Source organism: Leguminivora glycinivorella, chromosome 23 (assembly GCF_023078275.1).
Source record: "Leguminivora glycinivorella isolate SPB_JAAS2020 chromosome 23, LegGlyc_1.1, whole genome shotgun sequence".
Taxonomy (NCBI): domain Eukaryota; kingdom Metazoa; phylum Arthropoda; class Insecta; order Lepidoptera; family Tortricidae; genus Leguminivora; species Leguminivora glycinivorella.
In genome coordinates this window covers 2,416,872-2,440,367 of record NC_062993.1, presented here as the reverse complement: position 1 = coordinate 2,440,367, position 23,496 = coordinate 2,416,872, and the positions used below count along the sequence as shown (strand labels likewise).

The 23,496-nt window shown below is 36.6% G+C and overlaps 1 protein-coding gene across 3 annotated transcripts; it reads left to right on the top strand.

Annotated features, from left to right (window-relative positions):
* The first annotated feature begins 236 nt into the window (after window positions 1-236).
* LOC125238398 (myosin-11-like) lies at window positions 237-21,828 on the top strand. Of its 3 annotated transcripts, none has more exons than XM_048145708.1 (10): window positions 237-515; window positions 1,413-1,830; window positions 5,894-6,080; window positions 12,052-12,173; window positions 13,564-13,712; window positions 14,723-14,880; window positions 15,747-15,930; window positions 16,799-17,219; window positions 18,472-18,727; window positions 20,589-20,725. In XM_048145708.1, the coding sequence occupies exons 2-9, from the start codon at window positions 1,572-1,574 to the stop codon at window positions 18,687-18,689; spliced, it is 1,698 nt and encodes a 565-aa protein (XP_048001665.1). In that variant the 5' UTR covers window positions 237-515; window positions 1,413-1,571; the 3' UTR covers window positions 18,690-18,727; window positions 20,589-20,725. The 3 variants fall into 3 exon arrangements, with proteins under 3 accessions (XP_048001665.1, XP_048001667.1, XP_048001666.1); XM_048145710.1 differs by lacking the exon at window positions 237-515 and adding an exon at window positions 21,269-21,828 and having other exon boundaries at window positions 963-1,830; window positions 16,799-17,223; window positions 18,489-18,727; window positions 20,592-20,801; XM_048145709.1 differs by lacking the exon at window positions 237-515 and having other exon boundaries at window positions 990-1,830.
* The last annotated feature ends 1,668 nt before the right edge of the window (window positions 21,829-23,496 follow it).

Sequence of the window (23,496 nt, the reverse complement as noted above, 5' to 3'; positions counted from 1 at the left end):
AGCTGTAAGTAGTTGGCATATTTGATTACAGTATTACGCTCTGTTTGAGCAAGATGGAATGTCTCGCACTTAAGAGTAAGTGATGTCCATTATTTGCACTGGTTTTGCGTGGGAATGGCCTAGTTACTCTCACCAATGAGAGCCATATGCCATGAAGTGGGACGCTTAGTCTCTCGTGATTAATTTCGCTTTTCATATCGTTACAAAACAGTTTGTCGACCTCAGCTAAGCGTATCGGTCGTTTTACTTCCAAAGGTCTAATTAAGTCTGATACTTATTGTCAAGTCTGAGCAATTAAATCACTTTACAAGTCGCGACATCGTCCCACACGTTCGTCTTGTCGTTATAGGCCAGTCGTTGGGTGTCGTTCATTGGAAATAGTTTAAATTTAGAATTCCCGTCAGCCATACTTGGACCAAATGCTTTCAGTGCGTTTTCGGTGCGGTCTTTAACAGCAGTGTTTTGTTTTTTGGTGTTCGCTGTTTTATACTGTTTGTGGACATTCTTTTTGTGATGTACGTATAAAGAGTGATTGGAATGTGGCTATATTGTGCCTGAAATAATAGATACTATCTTTAAATCGGTTTCTACTATTGTTTCTGTTGATGGAAGGACCGTTTTATTATTGTGAATTATTTTATTTCCTAAAACATGCATTGGCACTTAAAAAACAAGCTGTCTTGGGGTCTCGTTTAACTTTATTAGTATGTTTGGGTTTAATTAGATTATCTATTTCAAATTATTAAAACTTAAAAATAACCGTGTTTTTCGCAATTAGAGATTTACTACGTATTAAAGCAAGTAAAAAAGTAAAATAAGTAAATGTATTTATTAGAAAAACAAAGTTTTACATATACAATACAGCGACAATGTCCAGCAGAATTTTAACTAAGCTAGGCCCATATCATAGAAAAATATAAAAAATACAAAATCTATTTATGAATATATATTTAAGACAATTTTTCTACTATCAAATTACAATTGACTAGGAAAAATTAAACATTTAAAGACATACATTCGCCGTATTGAACAAAAAACATCAACAGGAAACAATTACTACTTCGTAAACAACGCTAGATTTCGGCGTATTGATGATTAAATTAGTTTTAACTACAAATGCTCCAATTGCATAATATCTATAACGTAAATGATAAAGTACTATGATAACATAATCAGCACCTATCGTGCTCATGCATGATTACTATGATTAATTTCTACAAAATTCTATGACGAGACTACGAAGGCTCGAGCACCACATATGAGGCAAGCGTCTAATGTAAACAATGAACATAACCCGCTGTGTGTGACTCACAAAGACGATGTTTCATTATCATATCACAAGCACAAGTTAACTTTAGTTGCACTCTGACACTCAACGCCGTTCTACGCTTTTACAATTTCTCTCATTACAGACCGACTATATCATCAACGTGAGACCGCGGTATTTTCCTCAACGGGAACAAAGAGTTTCGTCAATTAATTTAGTGTTCCGCCAGCCTGTTGATCGGGCCACGTGAATGCATACGTGATGCGAAGCGAGCGTTCGTTCGCGGTAAAAATCGAATGCAAAAATGATTAAAAGGAACGGTGATAATGTATTTGCGATCGCGAGCAACAGCCCGTGTGCGGTGCGGAGCGCTGTCTCGCTCTGTTCGGGAGGCGGCGCGGCCACGAGGATACCGCGCGCGACAGCGGCCAGGATGACGCCGTCCGACGCGCACCACACCAAGGAGGCGAATATCGTTGCTGCAACTTACGTTGAAAAGTGGAAAAACCGATATGAAGAAGCCGAAAGAAAACACAAATCCAGCCTACTTAAATCCGAAAAAGGTACGTTGTGTTTTAGCTTTTTTTTAACTTAAACAAGTACTGCGCATGCTCGGTTTTGACAGGTTTGCAAAAAGAAAACATGAGTGGAAATCCTATTCGCGTATTTGTCGGATTATGACAGTGAATCAGATGATAACCTGTTGCATATGAATTACGTATTCTTAAAGTTTTATAGCGCTGATACTTCGAGTCATGCCTTTCATTAATTCGTTTCTAACTGTAGACATTTGTATTGAATAGTTATAGATTGTCTTAATATTTATTGATCTGTCTTATACCTGTGTTCAAGAAACTGCGCACTACATAACAATGAATCACAACTTAAGCGAACCTTTCAAGCATAACCAAAACACAACTAAAATAAATCATGTTATTTTCATAAAGATCGATATTATCGACTTTACATGAGTAAATAGCGCAACTCTATTTGTTTTTTTTTAATTAAAAATTTGTTTGGGGTCATTGAAATTGAAATGTCAAAACAAAGTTTTTGTTTGACAACAAAGAGAAAACAACCTAGCTTAGTTTTGCGATTTAATTTACTTTGTAATTCAAAGTGAGCTTGTAATGCAAATTTATTTACATAATCAAACAAATTTTGCATAAAACAACATTGAAAGTGTACAATACGTGAGATGTGTTGATTTCGTCTTCGATATAGTTTAACCTCAAGACGAACAAGGTAATGATATTTTTATCACGTTTACCTTTGTATGGTCGTTTACAAGCAATTATAAGTTCCTTATCGAGCTTGTTTCTGTTCCTTACCGATTTTAAATCGTTTTATTTCTTTTTGACTTCCTTTTAACCCACTTGAAAGTCCAAGGCGGGTCATCGACTATACTGAGTATAGGTAGTTGATATTACATGTTGAAAGTGACTGTAAGCGCATGTTATTTATGACTAAACGCTTAGGTAATATTTCGCTAGTCTTCCTTAACTTCAGTGCATATTTTTGTTATTAATTCAAGTTTTACCTTTAAATCCGTTATTTATAGAATACAAACTTAATGCCTACTATAAAATGTAAGTGGAAGTATATAGTGGTTTATATTACTTAGTTATGTTTTGAATTCCTATCTTGGTGACACAAATCCTTGGATATTGAAGGCTAGCAGGTGTCAATTGAGATCTAATCATATTTCATCACAGCTCTTGACTTGTTTGATATGATTCATAAATGTAGTATAGAGATAGCCAAATATTATTAGATTCAAAAAGAAAATGACATTCTGCTTATTTATTATCTTAACTTAAAAACCTGCTGCAAAAACCGCTTCTTATAATCAAACTTACACTTATCATTTAAAATGAAATGCTGGAGTCTTATGTAGTATCTTGCTGAAAGTACATGATACTTGGTATGGGTATTTAGACAAGATATTGAAATCTTTATAACAAAAAGAAGGGGTTTTGTCACATGATGATGTCACCCCTGTAAAATATATGTGAGTGTGTTTAGTAAAACGTCCCACTTTGTCGGTTACCATTAAGGTGAAATTTACTTGTATCTTTATATGACAAAGCGGCTTTATAGCAATCAACAAAGTGGGACGTTTTCTCGTGCACACTGACATATTACCTAACTCTACTACATTATTTTAAGATATAATTTGCACATGGTCCTGGCTTCTTGTGAAAATGATGCCAGGATTATATAACAAGTACCTATATTTAAACCATTATCAAATATTAAATCTCTCCTCAGCTGAGGTGCTGTATGAACACATTCCATCAAAACATGGTATTCATCCTCTACCCGGTTACACTCTTGGCAAATTAGGTGTCACATTGAAATCTTCTTGTGCTTTATTTTATTGCTACATGTAATACAAAGAACATAGAGAAAGTAGAAGTTTTGTCTATCCATTCTCCTGAAACCCAGACATAGGTAGTTGTTTTGATTGAATTTGGAACTTTGCTTAGTTAGATACAGATTATATACCATGTAGAAAACTCTATTTCCTTTATATTCTTATGTATTCACTATTCATGCAGTTTGCAAGAGTGCATTAATTTGGGCATAGCAATTTTGCCTTAACACATTTAGTGTGGTAGAAGGTCTCAAGACCGCTTATGAAGTATGGTTAATTCATGTTATGTTATTTGCCGCAGTGAAGGTGTTAAGGTGTACTATGCCAGGCCCTCAGGTACCAGATATTAGGGGCCGTCTATATAAATAATAAATAAACAAATAAATAAATATAAATAACTAATAAATATATATTGGGGATACACAGATCAACTTAGCCTCAAACTAAGCATAGCTTGTACCATTACCATAGGTGCTAAGCGACAATATACATACTTATATACATAGAAAACATCCATGACTCAGGAACAAATATCTGTGCTCATCACACAAATAAATGCCCTTACCGGGATTCGAACCCAGGATATGATATAGATATGTGTGATGTTTGCTGAAATATAGGTGGCTAGTACTTTACTCTGTACTACAGAGTCTGTAGCCTGTGCCCCGTAGGTCAGTCAAGACAACAAATCCAAAGCTGTGTGGCGTCTTAGGTGTGCCTTCAAGTTTGCCTAACAAATAACTTCTCATTTGTACATTCCTGAAGCGATGAATGTATCAAATATGTATATTTCAAATAGGTTATTATATATATTAAATATTGTAGAGGTAAGAACTTATGGTTAATTATTTTTAGCAGGATGCAGAACAACCAAAATTGTTTTTTTTTCTTGTTTATTGGCCTGTCAGAGAGATTAGTTTGAGCTATATGTTTCCTTATAATTTAAAGGCAATTAATTTGTTTCTATTTATTTATTTGCTTTGGTTTGTATGATTTTTTGTTGACTGGTGATAGGCTCAAACTGTATCAGAAAAGGAGGAAATAGCGTTAAAAAAATACAGCAATTAAGATAAAGTTACATTTAATTAACTAATAAGTTAATTTGGTTATTATAAGGTTTCTGCTCTCTGTGATTATTTAATACCTACCATGCGGTAATTTTGACCATGCCAAATATCTAAAAAACTTACTTATTTATAAGGCATCCTGGTCTTCAAGCTACATGCCTTCACGGCTATGGCGACAGCTTAGAATTATGTACTGTGTTTCCGTAGCTTTCCGTTATTCATTAGTCATTTTGAGTTTTGACTGTATTTTATATGTCTATACTTCGTTTCTTTTAAGATTAGAATTATCTGTCAAACGGGTAAACAAAGAAGCAGTGGTCGTAGACCTTCCTTCTTCGATTTCGGCCGATACCACTGATTTCTTGGAACTTATAACTTATATATAATACTATGTACATAAGTTCCAAGAAATCAGTGGTATCGGCCGAAATCGAAGAAGGAAGGTCTACGACCACTGCTTCTTTGTTTACCCGTTTGACAGATAATTTTAATCTTAAAAGAAACGAAGTATACGGATCATAAGTCATAACCTTGTGTAAAATGGTTTGGTAACTTATTCTATTGTATTCTATGAAATTCATCATAAATATCATAATTCATAACAGTGTAACTCTGGGATTTCTTACAATACGTCATTCATTCATCATTCGCGGTAAAAATCAGGTTTATTCCACCAGTATGATCTATCCCTTACTTAAATTACCTATTTTAATTTAATTTTAGTAGCTCAGTTGGGTGTCGCACATGTATATATTATATCGACGTGGAATGGCTTTACGATTATTTACAACGAAATATTTTAAAGGTACACTCACCGGCAATAACATCGTACAAAAAGAAGGCTACATAAATATCTGACACGCTCGAGATTTTTTTTTGTCTTCATGGCTTTTACTACTCGCTAATTTAAGCAAGGTGAATTCTGCCAATGTCGAGGTGAAGACTTTTGACTTTTTTAAACGAGAGTGTTCGGTGAAACACGCTCTTGTGGCTCTAGAAACAAGATTGTGTCAGATATTTTTGCGGCCTTTTTTGTACGATGTTGTTGTCGATGACTGTACGTCAAATCTTTTTACTGGATTTAATTGGGGTATGTTGAGGTAATCTCAAAAGCGGTGTTTGCGGTAGGTGACAAATTTATGCCTATTTGTAAACAATTTCTAATAAAATGTTCTGCCACAGCAAAACGCGAGCATGAAGACCTGCAACGTCGCTTCAATCTGCTCTCAGACGAGCGGACCCGCCTCGCGGGTTCACTCGCGGAGCGGGAGCGAGAGTTATCTGCACTGCGGGATGTGTCAGAGAAACTGTTCCAGGAATACCAGCAGCTGCAGAACCAGAGGGAAGTGGATGAACAGGTCATGCAGAAGTAAGTTTCGGTACAACACTAAGATTTAGATAAGTGCGCCCGCCGTAGAGTTAATTCGCGAGGAGGTCCCGCCTCGCGGGTTCATTAGCGAAGATGTCCCGCCTCGCGGGTTCACTCGTGGTGCCGTCCCGCCTTGTGGGTAGTTTGAACGTAAACGTCCGCGTTTGATTTTTCGCGGTGTATATACTTTTGGTTGTCAACCGAAAATGAAGTATTGATGTCGGTAGGCTCAATCCACGTAAAAGTAACGTGAGTCACGACTTCATTGAGTGTTTATTTGGACTACCGCTGCAAATTAAAGGATCTATGCATATATCGAGAAAGTAACACTTATTTAGATTTCACTTGAGATTTCTTTTATCTCTTTATTCTATGACACAAATTGACAACACAAATATGCATTATATTATCTTATCATTATGTCTTAGTATTAGTATTATCTTATCACTGGGGAAATAGACAAACACATTATGCATAATTATTCTTATTATTCGTGTTATGCACATTTGGTGTTTTACCGGCGTATGGTTTTTACGTCACCAGGGGCCCATTTCTCGACGCTACAAGTTACAATTTACAAGTGGTATAGTCAATGTCTAATATGACAAGTTGGAAAGAGACTTCCGCTTGTAACTTGTAACTTTCAGTTTTGAGAAATGCGCCACAGACAGTTCGCAAAGAATGTGTTATACCCACATTTCTTGTCAGGTCGAAACTTTAAAGGCTTACATGTACTGAAAAACGTCGTACGATACACGCGCGAAAAGGAAATTCGTAACGTGTCGATTTAAACACTCCCTTCGGCCGTTTTTTAATTTCCTCTTTACCGCACTTGTATCGTAATGTACTACTTTCTATACCAGATAGAACGACTAGTCACTAGATTCATTATGGTCGTGAGATACTGTTGCCAAACTTCTAGCGGGTTAGCCAAAACTGGTTTAATATTATTCGTCTTCAGCGTCTACTTTCTTATAAATGGTCCAATTTAATTTTACATTTTGATTAATGACAAGTAATCACAGAACTAGTAAATAAGTAAGCGGTTTTGCTATAAATTAATGGTATACAATAATACCCCGCTTTAACGCGACCCCGTTTAGTGCGGATTTTGATGAATCGGAAGCTAATCGCCACTCAGAAAACATTACATTGTTTTTTTAAATAAAAAATAGCACTTTATTCATCATCATCCTTGCGTTATCCCGGCATTTGCTGCCACGGCTCATGGGAGCCTGGCGTCCGCTTTGACAACTAATCCCAAGATTTGGCATAGGCACTAGTTTTACGAAAGCGACTGCCATCTGACCTTCCAACTCGAAGGGTAACTAGACCTTATTGGAATTAGTCCGGTTTCCTCACGATGTTTTCCTTCACCGAAAAGCGACTGGCAAATATCAAATGTCATTTCGCACATAAGTTCCGAAGAACTCATTGGTAGGTACGAGCTGGGGTTCGAACCCGCGACCTCCGGATTGAAAGTCGCACGCTCTTACCGCTAGGCCACCAGCGCTTTAAAAAACAGCACTATTATTGTTTTTTTAATGTAAAATGTTAAAGTTTCTTTAAACAAGCTTATTTGATTGTAATTTTTCAAGTAAAATATTTTTTTTTTTAACTTCTGATTAGCAGAAACGTCTGCAATCGATGCCACTAGGCTTAGAATAAATTTAAAAGTCAAATTCATGTCAAAAGTCATGGTTTTGTGGTATTGGTAGCACAAAACCATTAAAGTTCGCGAATTATTAAATTTACTTCCAAATACGAATAAAATGCAAATTTCGTTCCAATTGCATATGATCACCGGAATATAGAAATCATTATGAGAGTATGACACAACGTTATAGATTATGCCAAAAATTATAATTTCAAAGTGATTTTCACTTTCATAGGACTTGCAGTTTCTGATCCGGCTGTGTTTAGATCGCCTGTGCTTTGTGCGAATTAAAAAAAAGAAAAAAAAATGGCGTCTGTTTAAATTGGCGCGTATTTTTGTTGTGATAGTGAACATTGTGATGTGATTGTTTTTTATGGGATTGCCATATTTTAGTCGTTCAAAATGTAAGTAAAGAACTGTTTTAACGCAACGGGTTTAACCTTCATAGTGCGATGGGCTTGATTGATGTAGATAGATTGAGTACAAATAGGAAATAGTGTGTTTTTTGATGACTCAGTGTGTTGGGGTAAGATAGAAGGGTCTCATAAAAGATCGTCCGTTTAGGTGTATTAGGTGAAAACACCTTTCTATCTTAACCCAACGCACTTAAAAAAGGGATGAAACTTGAGAAAAATAACTAATTTTACCCTTATATCAGTAGTATCAGTCAGTACCATCCAGCGATAGTTACAGTTATGGATAGGTCCCTAATTTTATTGCTGATGATGGTAGAAAAAGAGCATCAGATCAGGTGCATTTCCGTGCCGAATGGTATTTCTGCGACGTGAAACGAAAACGAAACACCGCGAAAGGTAGTCTGGCTCTGTCGCGCCAATACGCAAGAGCGACAGAGATAGATATCTACGAGCGTTTCGTAGTTTTTTCTCTATCGCTCTTCGTATTGGCGCAACAGAGCCAATAGGCTAATACTTGACCCTTTTTTAAAGTCTGTCTTATATTATTACTTATTGGCCAGTTACCCGAAAAAAAATATTACCATATTTTATTACGACTTGAAAACCGCAAAAAACGTTTTTAAATTATACTTTAACTTAATCAGGCGAAAATAACATTAGCCATGTAAATCTATAGATTGTCTGTGCATGACGTCAATCGAATAAACGCAAAAATTTTCTGACATTTAAGTATGAGGCATAAAGTTCATTATATCAGTGATTGACTTGACATGAAGTTAGGTTTTATGACGTCACTACATGGCTGACAGCGTTTTCGGTGGTCGAAGTTAAAAATAATATTTCACACTTTTGAATCGAAAATACGTAGTCATAATATAATTTTAATACCCAAAATCTATAAACATTGATTTCTTATGTCAAATACTACAGAAGACAATCATTTCTTGTGGCAAATTCAATATGAGTCTAGTATAGCCTATTGCGTGTCGTTCGCCACGCGTCAATTTTTGTACATTTGGCTAGAGGGCCAGAAGTGTCATTTGCCATGTACGTAAGCAACAATATTGAGATATTGCTTTGTGATTGTTATTATTGTCATGACGTCGTGAATATTGTAATCAAAACGAGATGCTACCTGATTTGACTCGCTCCGTGACGCTTCAGGTTCAGAAGGCCTAATTAAAAATGCAATAGATTCATCAAGAAATGCATAGCAAAAATACCAAATTATACAAGAAGGTGAATAGGAAGACTCGAGTGTGAGTAAACTTGGTGAGTGTGAGGGTTATTTAGAATTCTCATCTAACCACTTTTGACTAGCCAATAACACAACATTTTGACTAGCCAAGACTTTAGTTTGGAGTTAGGCAGATGAAAGGCGAGTTAAGTGAGGATTTGAGGAAGGCTGACTAAAGTTTTCGGAATAAGGCAAAAGGGAGTGTACAAGTTTCTAATGGGGTGGCAACGCGCATGTGACACTGTTTGAGTTGCAGGCGTCCATAGGTTACGGTGACCGCTTTTACATCAGGCGGACCGTATACTTGTTTGCCACCGACGTAGTATAAAAAATAAGAGATTTCACCCTTAATTTGGCACAAATAATCATGGCCGTGAATCTCTTTCCTACTAAATTAGTTTAAAAACATTGATTGGGAAATAAGATAAGAAAGATGGTCGAAGTTGTTGCATTTCCTGTCTATACACTGCCAAATTAAGGGCTTAACTCATTCAATACCAGTCAAACTTTTGTGCACTACGTCAGAAACCGGTCGTAATTTACAACCGCCCGTTTGTACGGCGAGAACCCGCCTAGCGGGTTCTCCGGCATCTGAGCAAAGTTCACGAGTGCCCACCACGCGGGTTCTTGATTGCGAAAGTATTAAGTAGCTAATGGTTCACGGTGCACTGAAGTTTTTGAAAAATTACCCATCAGGATGTTTATGGTAATGTCCGGACTGTTAGGATATTTTATTTTAAATGAATAAATATTAGGACTTCTTATTCTTACACAAATAGCCTGAGTGTCACGGTAAGCTTAAAAAGGCTTGTGTTCTGGGTACTCAGACAACGATATACGTATATCCATACTAAAAAGGGAAAGTGTGTGTGTCTGTTTGTTTGTCCGTCTTTCACGGCAAAACGAAGCGACGAATCGACGTGATTTTTTAAGTGGAGATATTTGAAGGGATGGAGAGTGACATAGGCTACTTTTTGTCTCTTTCTAACGCGAGCGAAGCCGCGGGCAAAAGCTAGTAATATAATTATAATTTATATTATATACATAGAAAACATCCATGACTCAGGCAGGAACAAATATCTTCTCATCACACAAATAATTGCCCTTACCGGGATTCGAACCCTGGACCGCGGCTTAGCAGGCAGGTTCACTACGCGCTAGGCCAGACCGGTCGTCATTTTATTTTTATTTTAAACGTTTAACAAATATATTTTGACCACACCAACTGGCCAAGCCTTACTTTGCTATTCTAAAACAGATAGCAAAATTGAATTTCATCCACAAGAGTGCAAAGTAATTTCATACAAATTGTAACTTGATGTCTTAAGCTGGCTGGTAGAATTTACCTATAAATGATGATTTTGAATCATAAATATTTAATAAATCGATGGATTTCATTTAGTTTGATGTTTTATAGTCATTGTTTTGTTCGTGTTGGTGTGGTGAAAAATTTTGTGTTTCACTCGGTGGCAAAGTTTGTTTAACCTTCGTGCCTTGAAACCCTCGCAACGCTCAAGATCAATATTGGCACGTGCGGTTAAGAGGGCTTTCGTGTGAAAAACAGTGAAATCGCAACCGAGCGCTTGATCATACCGTGTGTGGTATCAAATTAAAGGGCTTTGCGAGTAGTTTACAAATATACAGGGTGGGGCCTGTAACAAAAGCAAAAAATTAAACCGTAGGCTATACTCCTTAAACTGACCAACATTTGTTCAGCGACTTTTAAAAATTAAGACGTCTTGAATTTTTTAATTTTTCATACAAAATAAATATTAGCTTCAATGTACGCCATTATTGTTGTCATTGACGTTATCTGTCACGCTTTAGACTTAACAGAATTCGCAATACATTAACTCTTAGGAAAAACTTTCAAGGGTGATAAAAATCAAAATACACGTTATTTTTAAAAGTTGCTGAACAAACGTTGGTCAGTATAAGGAGTATAGTCTACAGTTTAATTATTTGCTTTTGTTACAGGGCCCACCCGGTATATCACATTATAGGACTTTTTCTACTTGGTCTAACAAAATATGAGAAAATGTCCAAAAGTGGTAATAATTGTACCGGTGAAGGCTCGTTTTCAAAAAATTGCCAAAAATAAATAATAGCAATTTATAATCACTAAGGCATACCAGCAATTTAAGTAAACGTTACAGATTAATTAAGTACAAAAATTATTTCGATGTGATTTAGATTTTCAAAGAAATTGTCACTTAATTTTAGGTAATTTCTGAAAAAAATTGAATTCGTCTTAGCCTCGTTTACTCTTTTTTAAAACCTTATAATCAAAATGTAGTCTGAGAAGTTTGTAGTACAGGGTATACGAATTATAAATTTACCTGTTTTAGTAATCAAAATCGTCCAAATTTTACAAATAAGATCGACTAATTCAGCTCTATAAGTGAGTTTTTCTAAACGTGCATTAGAGAAAAAATCATAATTAATTTAGTGACTTGGTTTTCAAAAATCCAGTCTTATAAAAATCAAGATAATAAGATGCTCTAACTGAAATTTGAATTAAATAAATCTATTGGATAACGGAAAGTGTAGTATTTCACCGACTAAAACTATCAATTTTACATTATTTTGACGTTTTTTTTTGAAAGCAGCCTTAAACAACAACTTTGCCCCCTTGTAAAACAAATAACTATTGTTCCCCAGGGTGATGCAACAGGCAGGCGAATGGTACAAACAGAACAAGCAACTGAAGCGACGGAGCCAGGCCATCTTGCACGCTCTGCCTTCACATGCCGAAATCGACTTTACAGACTCCAACTCCACTGGTAAATTATACATTTTGCTTATCTTAACTCACTATTAGCTCTACACCGTGTTTTTTTTGTTTTCCGTTAAATTCGACACGCAGTTAAGTTCATCATCAGGAACCACCCTGTATATCGCTTTTTGTTAAATTCGAAGAAAAATATTTCGTTTCCATACATAATAAATGGATTAATTAGTGTGAGATAACCTTAATCATATTAAGATCATTAAATCATGAATCATAACATAAAGTCATTGTCAAGTGTTTGACGGCACTTGTCAAAACAAATAACATTAGGAAGTGGTAAGGGATGCCACACACGTGTCCAGTAATTCAATTTTTTTTAATAATTTGATAACCGTAAGAGGACGTTCGTTTCTTAGAGAAATTGATTGAAAATGAAAATGAAATATTTATACACGTTAAACTTCCGTGAGACATATTCAAATAATTAACATGAACATAACATAACATGAATAATTAACATGTCGCAGCAATAGCGATATAATAACGTGAGTACAACCGTATTTCAATTAATTATATGAAATATTTATTTTTCAAGTATATAGGCATATTACAATGCGCATATGAACGTCATATAGCATATAAAGCTACGCCGGCTCTAACCCTACGCCTCAGCCTCGAGAAGATTTCAGTCCCCCCTCAGTTGGTTCATTGTATTTGAACTCAAGAATCTTCCCTTAAAGTTAACGGAATGTAATAAAAACACGGTGTAGAGTCAAACCAAGTTTACAGTGATTTTGATAGGGCAGACTGAGACGATTCCTTGTTTTGTAAACGTGTTACTTTGATGAAATACTCTTCGCTGTTTGTGTTATCAAAATCGTTTAGTCGTTGTTGTCAACGTAACTTTAGTTTGGTCTGGCTATACACACTTGCAGTCCTCGGTCCTGTCCTGTTACAGGTTCAAAACTAAATATCTAAAGTCTAAAGTGTGCATATAATTATAGACTGTTCAAATCGGTTTCAACTTCCGAGAAAACCGGGCCCTGTTGCATTTGGTCGATGATATTAAATATATAAGGTTAGAATTTACCTTATAAACAATCATTCCGATCCGATTCGATTTATCCGAATTTAAAAATAATATAATAAGGGGGGATAAAAGGGTAACTTAATTCGTTGCAGTTATGTTATATAATTTTAGACTTAGTGATTTAGATTTAGTTCTTGTGTAATTCTAGGTTAGATAATAGTATTAGTTGGAGCTCGCTGCATTATATGAGACAATGTTATGTACTCCGTAATTGTCATATATATCAGTACTTAATACCTGTTTGAATGTTTGTTATGTAATTTACAATATATATGATGTGGATGTACTTTTATAAAAATAAAATAAAATCATTGCAATATTTATTTTTGCTATTAAAATATAATTTTCTCAGCTTCAGACACCAGCAGCAATGAAGAAGTGGAGTTTCTGAAGCAAACCGTCTCTGACCTCAGCAAGCAAGTCGCCTCACTCCAAGCTGAGCTCAGCGCGGCCAGATTACAAGAGTTTGAGGCTCATGAGTCCACAGCCGCCCTTGCCCAGGTATACATACTTTATTATGTTCATCAATGCCCTAGAAACAGGTATAAATACTCGTCACTACTACAGACCTCGCTCAGCTCGGCCGTCAAGACTCACTTCAATCTGAACTTAGCCTAGGCCTTAGTGCGTTTTCACGTTATCCGATCCGATATCGGATGTCGGACCGATATCCTATACATTACAGGCGCCATCTTGGATTTTTTCTATTGAAATCCTTCCGACATCCGATATCGGATCGGATAATGTGAAAACGCACTTAGGCTATAAGAGTTTGAGGCACCTTTAGGGAAACAGGGAGATATAAATATAATTCTACAATAAGTTTTTAATTTATATTATAAACAATAATGAAGTTAATATCGCAAATAATCACCTAAACGGCTCTATGGCGACCTATGACTCATAGCTCATAATGTCTAAACTTTGACATCAATTGTACATATGTGCTTGTGATTCTATTTTTTTATCGTTAATAATATCTGAAACGATATGACTCATTATGTCTCAACATTGACATCAATTATATGTGCTCGTAATTCTATTTTTAGTACAGATGGCGCTTTTTTTTCGCACTAGTGCTAGAAATGGTTCATTTCTTATCTAAAAACGTAGTACGATACACGTGCGAAAAGGAAATTCGTAACTCGTGTCGAATTGTAGATTTAAAACGAGTGGCGGTAAATTAAAACGGTCGTGTTTTAATTTATCGCCACTCGTTCCTACTATCTACTATCTCGCACTACTATCGTAATGTACTATTTTATATAGCAAATAATAGCCTAAACTATATGACTCAATTATGAGCAATAATGTTTCAACTTTGACATCAATTGTATGTACTCTTAATTAGAGTACCTAATATGAATTAGGTCAATAACCTTTCCTACTGATAAGTTTTGTCACACTATAGATTATCATAGTTCTCCATCATATTAGAGGTTATTGTCATACGGTGTCTGTGTAGACTGAAAGAGATGGAATAGTCTTACTTAATCTATTTTTTTTTTCAGGAACTGGATAACGAGAAAGAGAAGTCAGCAACACAACAGAAAGAGCTAGAAGACCTGAAGAGTCAGATCGAGAGACATCACAGAGTATCAAAGTTGTTGATGGAGGAAGTGACAGCGCTTAAAGACCATGCTGATAAAGACAGGGAGATGGCTGAAACGTAAGTAGACTTCCTTTTTATGTCCACAAAGAAGATAAGATAGAAAAAGAAAGCAGCACAAGGGAAAGAGCTAGAAGAACCGAAGAGTCAGAGCGAGAGACACCACAGAGTATCCAAGTTGTTGATGGAAGAAGTGACAGCGCTCAAGGACCATGCTGATAAAGACAGGGAGATGGCTGAAACGTAAGAAGACTGATTATTTTTGTCATAAAAAGTTTCCACAAAGAAAAAGAAAAATTTAATAAAATCACATTTAGTGGGGATGATTTCAAATTCTTGAATTGTGTCACTTTTACTTGAAACCTCGTTATTGTTACTTAAAGTCTATAAAAAAAATAGTATTTCTTTTTTGAGATTTTACTAAAGCCTTTGACTCGGTGTTGCATCTATTATGTCATTTTTATAGGGGTGTTCCACAAGGTTGCAATCTAGGACCTATTTTATATTTTTATTATTGAACATAATATAGAATGTTATCAACTGTGGGTCGTTTGTCTTTCCATTTTAAAACATTAAAACATTTATTTAAATAACACAGTGAGTTACATTTTAGTCTGGTCCCCACACTAGGCATAGCCTGTCCTGTGGTGGACATAGGACATAAACAGTGTTTACAATTTAAAAAAAATACAAGATTAAAATGAATGAATAAGCTTTTGAAGACAGAAAAAAAACACAGGTAAAAATAAAGGAAAAAAATATTTAGCATAAAACTGTAGGTGACTAAAAGTCCAAAAGAGATTTATTTTTCTATTGTACTTAGTATTTTCCGACTAATTTTCGGACTTTGTCGATTTCGTCCAATATTTTGTGTTTGTACTTGTTAGGTCTTCAGTAGGTATTTTATATGTTTTTCTAAATTTCAGCTATAAATCCGAGGCCCGTGACGCGAAGAAGCGAGTCAAAGTGCTCACACATCAGAGCACATTGCTCATGGGAGAACTCGAGTTGGATGAAAGACTGAACATGCTTCTTGGAGAAGTTGATAGCTTGAGAGATGCGCTGGAACAGCAGGCGGTTAGACATCGAGACCAAATTGAGGAGCTACAGGTATCTATACTAACATTATAAATGGAAAAGTGTGTGTCTGTTTGTTTGTCCGTCTTTCACGGCAAAACGGAGCGACGAATTGACGTGATTTTTTAAGTGGAGATATTTAAAGGGATGGAGAGTGCCATAGGCTACTTTTTGCCTCTTTCTAACGCGAGCGAAGCCGCGGGCAAAAGCTAGTGTATAATACAGTCAAATATTAGAGTCCTTGCTTCGATTTCTAGAGTGCTGAGGGTCGTGGACCACCTAATTTCTGATGGTCTTTCGATCCCTTGCGACTTCTCATGTGTCATGGACTTGATGAAAACGACAGAGGAGCCAATATTTCGTCACTACTTTGAAAAAAACTTGTATTTTCTGTCAATGTAAAGAAAAATGTAATAAGTATGTATGCAATGCATATAGACTTACTGCGTTTTAACTTTGAGGAGCAGTGTGAGATACGAGATTTTTTCAATGTAGTGACGATTTATATACAGAAATCCCTTACTTATTCCTCTATGGTTTTTATAGATATATACTGAAACCTGAAATAGATACCATACACTAAAGAAAACGCGATCAAACCCACTGGTGGCGAAGCCGGGAATCGCACCCGGGTCCCCAGCTATCGCGGCTGACGTGTTCGACCGTTACACCACCCCGACCTCTGGTGGTACCCGTTAAAATTTATCTAGTGTATGTTATCTTTGAAGGCTAGGCACCTTTGAGGGCTAGCAATGTGTGCTTCTCCTTCTATATGAAACCTTTGCAGGATTACGATTTTACGATATAGCGAGAGAGATGGTCTCACATAGATATTTTTCTTTTAAGCAGGTTAACTACCCTTTCTCTGAACTGATTTTAATCTTATGAATATTTTTCACAGTTAAAGCTAGCAGAAAAACACGAAGACACAGACATTCTCCTCTGGGAAGAGAAGATTAGACTAGCCGAAGAAGACGCAAGGAAAGCCATAGAACGAGCTGAAGTAGCAGAAAGGAGACTAGAAGATGAAAGGAATACAGTAGAACAGAAATTAGCTGAAGAAAGGAAGATTGTAGAACAAAAGTTAGCAGAAGAAAGGAAGATTTTAGAGAAGTTAGCAGAAGAAAGGAAAAGTGTAGAACAGAAATGTGAAGAACAGAAGGTACAAAAGATGGGAGAGAGAAATGGGAAGAAGTTAGAAGAGATAGTGGAAGATAGGAGGGAAGTGAGGATTTCGCCGCCGAAGAAGAGTAGTTTAATGTCGAGGATAAGTTACTTTGAGGGCGGACAGAAGAAGGAGGATAGAAGAGAGGAGGTTGGCGGTAAGTGTTGAATTGTTTTGTTATAATCTCTGATATCGCTGTTCGGTGAAGGAAAACATCGTGAGGAAACCGGATTAATTCCAATAAGGTCTAGTTACCCTTCGGGTTGGAAGGTCAGATGGCAGTTGCTTTTGAAAATTGGGGCCTTCGCAAAATTTTGGAATTAGTTGTAAAAGTGGACCCTAGGTTTTCATGAGCTGGAATCTCTGATAGGTATTATGGTGAGTGCTGTACCGCAAAATAGAGAGCAAGGATTAAAATTTTCTGTTTTTCTAATTTTGGTAGTATGTTTATTCAAATACTAGCTTTTGCCCGCGGCTTTACTCGCGTTAGAAAGAGACAAAAGGTATGTCACTTTCCATCCCTTCAACTATCTCCACTTAAAAAATCACTTCGATTCGTCGCTCCGTCTTGCCGTGAAAGACGGATAAACAAGCAGACACACACACTTTCCTATTTATAATATTAGTATGGATTACATTTTGTAAGGTGGACATATGATATTGTTAGTGTGGCCGGTTGTGGCTCGAGTATTATTAAAATAAATAAAAATTGCTTTTGTCGTGTACTTAACATAGCAAAAAGGAGTGTATAAGTTTCTAATGGGTCGGTAACGCATATGTAACACTTCTCGAGTCGCAGACGTTTATAGGTGAAGGTGATAGTTTTTTATTAGGCGGACCGTATGCTTGTTTACCACCGATTTAGTATAAAAGAAAAATTCTCGGAGAAACGTGACTGACGATGTTTCTGTCTTTTTCGATAGTTTAGGGTGTTTATTTTAACTTGTTTCATTTTATAAAACTAGTTTAAATTTTACTTCCTGTGAATAATTGCGTTCAGAGAATGTCCACTTAAGTATATGAATATTTGACGACCGGTCTGGCGCAGTCGGTAGTGACCCTACCTGCTGCGCCGCGGTCCCGGGTTCGAATCCCGGTAAGGGCATTTATTTGTGTGATGAGCACAGATATTTGTTCCTGAGTCATGGATGTTTTCTACGTATATAAGTATTTATATATTATATATATCGTTGTCTGAGTACCCACAACACAAGCCTTCTTGAGCTTACCGTGGGCCTCAGTCAATCTGTGTAAAAATGTCCTATAATATTTATTTATTTATTTATTTGAGTTTATCATCATCATATCAGCTCTTTATCGGCCTCTGCTGAGCATAGGCCTCTCCTCTAGTACGCCACTTGTCGCTTGTCACTTGTGTATTAGAGTTAATATATGTAATATTGTTGCAGCACCGCCATCGCCGCAGGCGCCTGTCGCTTCTCCCCCTCCTCTCCCCCTGCCCGCCCCCCGCGCCCGTGTTCTCCCCGCCGCCGCCCCCTCCCACTGCTCCTCCCCCGCCCGCCGCACTACCGCCCCCGCCCCCACCCCCGCCGCCACCTCCCCCGCCGCCGCCCGCAGTCGCAGTGTTCGTGCCTACAGGAGGAGATATGGCGCACATGCTGGCTAACAAACAGGCTAACCTGAAGAAGAGCGTGCAGAATGGAGGTGAGCATAACTTAACTCCCATATCTGTAATATTACCACCCCCGCCAGTATTAATAACCGCACATGTTAACCGACTAACGAGCCGACTTGAAAAAGAACGTGAATACGAACGTGTATTAAGAACGAAAAGTGAAAGATTACGAACAAAAGGCGGTATAAAATCTGACGCCTAAAACGATTCAATTCTTCAATTTGTAACCCTTCAGCCGCCCATAATATACACAATGTTTTTCATCACATTCGCGAACTGATAACCAAATTTTAAACTAAATGTATTGAAATACCTACGCTGCCGTTTCATGAAATGAAATGAAATAGTACATTACATCAGAGGCCGGGAAAATGAGGATTTCCGGCCAAGTGGGTATATACGGCCGAGCGAGCGTGCGAGCGAGGCCGGATAGGGATACGAGGCCGGGAATCCGTTTTCACGCCGAGGCATGTATAGTGCTTTTCTCAAACATACAATGAAATAAAATAAAATGCTCTAAAGGACAATATTTTATAAAAAAAAGTTACTTTGCAGGCCTAGGCCTAAAAAATAATATGAAATCCCTTTACAGTCCTCTCGAGTTGTTGCGCCCAAAAAGCGATACTTCCCAGCCCATTTTAAGGAACGTAAAGACAATATTTCATTGCATGTTTGAGAAATATTTATTTTCCAAGTAGGCATATTACTATGCGCTTATGAACGTCGAACTTTCGTCCACCGTCTTGTAATTTTTAACAAGTCATAAAATAACCCACCCGAATATTCACTTTACCGCTCTAAGACAGTAAAATAACTCATTTCGTATCAATACACGAACATGTAATAACACCATTTACAAGCGAATGTGATGAAAAATAATATGCAGAATAAAGACAAACATTTAGGCTACTTACCTCCTAGTCAAATCAACTTATTTTTAGGAACGTCAAAACGAATTTAAACGATTTGCTTGATAAAATTTATTTGAAATCGAATTGAGTGACGTGACGGTCAACTGAGTTACTTTACATATTTCTACGTCACTTATTAAATAAAAATTAAATTTAAGTAAAAATAACTTCTGTCCATATTTTTCTTATAATTATCTGATGCTTTATTTCGTGCGTAGTATAATAGTACATTTCGATACAAGTGCGAAAAAGAGGAAGTTCGAAACGAGTGGCGATAAATTAAAACACGACCGAAGGGAGTGTTTTAAATCGACACGAGTTACGAATTCCCTTTTCGCACGTGTATCGAACGACGTTTTTCAGTACAGATGGACCTCCGAAGTTTCGACCTGACATATAATGAACCACTTCTCGCACTAGTGCGTAAAAAAAAGACCAACTGTACTGAAAAATATTTTATTTCGACTAGTCATGTTCCCTATTACCACCCCTTTCTACATTACCACCCTTACCGATGTTCACCCCTACAGGAGATGACATATGACGCATATGTTGACTAACTTAAAGAAAAACATATCTACAGAATAAAGACGAGCATATTATAGGTACATTACCGACAACACACAACACATCTATCCGAATCTACAACACTTAATATTTTCTCATAATTAAAAAAAAATCTATTAACTACAAACCAGAACAAATATCTTAGAATAAAAATCAAAATGAGAAAACTCTAGCGAAATCAGGGTACAATACAACGTTTTTGACTATCCTTCACAAAAACCAGTTTTTTTTTTCACAAATTCAATTATAAACTAACTGTAAGATCAAGACTCAAAAGGACTCAAAACTTTTTGTAGACTTAATATCACCCACACACTCGAACAAAGGGTATCCGAAAAGGGTTCCATTTCTTCTTTTGAGCACAAATTCCTCATACTCTCTCTCTTAATAATAAATATGTCAATGTTCACAGGAGACCCAGCCATAGACTCAATCGTGGACCAGATCAAAGGCGGTAACTTCACCCTCCGGCGTCGCGACCAGAACTTCCTAGAGAAAAAACCAAAAGAAGAACAACCCGAAGCTGTCAAGGAGATGCTGGCTATACTCGGGACCTTGCGGAAAAGGAGGGCTGTGCATAGACCCAGTTTAGTAGGGGTTGGGGAGCAGGCGTGACGAATATATTGTAAGTTTTTTTAGTACCTATTTTACGAAAAATTATTTTACTTTATCACTATCAGTTATCACACACGATACCTATACTTATATATATATATATATATATATATAGACAGTCTGCAAAAATCGTCTGGAATGGTAATTTCTTTGGTGAGTATTTATAGCTTAGCTGTATCCTCTAATAAAGTACTTAATTCATGATCAAAAAGAAATTCTTGGTCTTCTAAAACTCTATTTTCTTCGTACTAAACTGAACTGTCACCCCACCCAGAATAACACCGCCCTCCTGACAATTTGTCATTTTATTTCTGGTCAGGCTATAAAACATCAGTTCAATCAGTTGATACTGTTAATAGCCCTGCTTTTAATTATTTTTTTTCCACCGCGTCGCAGAATTCGCAGAGCTCCCAAACTTTAAAAAAAAAACCTTTTTTATTCTTGAATCCTTCTAAAATACGTGTATTTTTATTTCAGGTAAGATATAAGAAGAAATGAAGAAACTAATTTCGCTCCATAGACTAAAGTCTTCCGGTGACCACATATTGTCAATTATTAAAATTACAATTATTTATAAGGATATGTTTTAATTTAATAATTATTTGTGACGTTATCCGGGTAAAGGGACGTTATTGTCGGTGGCGCTTACGTCCCACGGCGTCGTATTTGTACACGAACATCGCTCGTAACGCCGTAAGCGCCATCGACAAGGTCCCTTTACCCAGATAATGTCACATTTAAAAATTAATATTCGTCACAATCTCAGCTAGGATACTAAATTGTTATTTATAAAGCTTTTTCACGTTATGACTCTAGTTACTAGGATTTTTCTGTCCTCCGGTCGGAAAACGTCAAATTTCAGGCCGCTGTGCCGAAGTTACCGCTTCCCGCATCGAATAGAAAAAAAAGAGTATCCTCAGCAGTGGCGGCTGGGGAAAATTTCTGCTAGGCAACACTGAGCAAAAAGAAACCTACTTTAACATTTAGGTACTTTACTAGTAATCAATTTTAGGCAACCCGGTGGGGATCGGCTTGTATGGACCCACAGAGAACCTCCTATAGAGTAGCAATCTTGTATATTTTGTTCGCGATACGAGTCACCAGTGTTTGGGGTGCGAGGAGCGGGCGGGGAATGTGTTAAGCGCGCTGTGATTGGCCGTTTCAAGGACGGCGGGCAGTCGCGCCAGGTGAAAAGGGACAGAAGTATGACTGTCCCTCTACTGACGCGTAAGTGTCCAATGTAAGTTGACCTATGCCGGCTCTGAATAAATTATAAATATGACTTATTTGTGGAATGTAATGCCGTCTGTTTTTAAATTTGAGCTTCTTGTTACCTTTCCACACCATTTCACACTACAGGTGGACATCTTTAAGGCATCAAAATACCCTTTACCAATTTTTTAGTGCGAAAAACACGCGCTGCTTTCGGGTCTGTTACTTGGTCGCTACTGATCGGGCACGGCGAGCGCCCGCGCTTATATCAGTGCAAATACTAGGAAGGCTGGCGACCGCGAGTCGTCTTGTAATGGATGTCTATAGGGGTTGGTCTGTGTATGGACCAGTCGCTGCTGATCCTCAAGTCACATGTTTGTTGACCTCGACTCCACCCCGGCCAACAATTACATGTATTTGAGGTATTTCTTACTTCACTGGCCTAGATAATGTAATCTACTATTTTATTAATATAATTATTTTTGGTAGATATTTTAATACTACCAAATAAAATGTTGCCATTAGAAAATATTTATTCCAATAAGACATGACATTTTTTTGTAATTTATCGAATAATAATTGTAAAGACATTTTTGATATTTATGCATTTAGCCAGTATTAGGCTGTTTTGAACATTCTGAACGCTATTGCTTCGCTAGTAAGGCTCAATTTAAGCTTGCATTTTCTACTGTTTTTAGTAGTATTTAGATTGAAATTGAAAACTACCAACATTTTTGTTGGATCTTTTACTATTTATGACATTTTCTATTTAAATTGTACGAATATTTCAAGTCTCATATTTTTTATGAATAAAAACATATTTTAACTATTTGACCCCATAACTTTTTCTGTAGAAATATTTTCATATTTTTATGTAAAATATAATTCATATACAATGACATTATTATTGTGAATCAGAACTGCAGATCTTGGGTTTTATATAAAAACATATTTTTGATTGGTATATGAGACTTAACTATGAAATAAGTGATGTCGATCTGAATACTCTATAGGGGCATTTTCAGAATTTAGGACCCCCCAATTAGCGAAAGTTGTTAACAAAAATTAACTCACTGTCAGGTTCGTGACGACAGTCAAGCATAAAATCTGTCTAAAAATTTACTTTTTTTACATTCTGAATGTAGATTGTCGATTAAAGTTTATGTTATTAACACAAAAACAATATTTTTATAGAAATTTCATGCTTAATTATCGTCACGAAACTGACAGTGAGTTAATTTTTGTTAACAACTTTCGCTAATTGGGGGGTCCCAAATTCTGAAAATGCTCATAGATCATTAGTTGTTATTGTTAAGTATACGTTAACTATAAGTATAGTTATTGTAAATTAATAGTTATTTGTTATACAAGGGGGCAAAGTTGTATTTTAACGCCGAGTGTGGAATTGAAAAACGAGCAAGTGAAAGGATTCTATAGTTGAACCACGAGCGAAGCGAGTGGTTCGAGAATAGAATCCTGAACTTGCGAGTTTT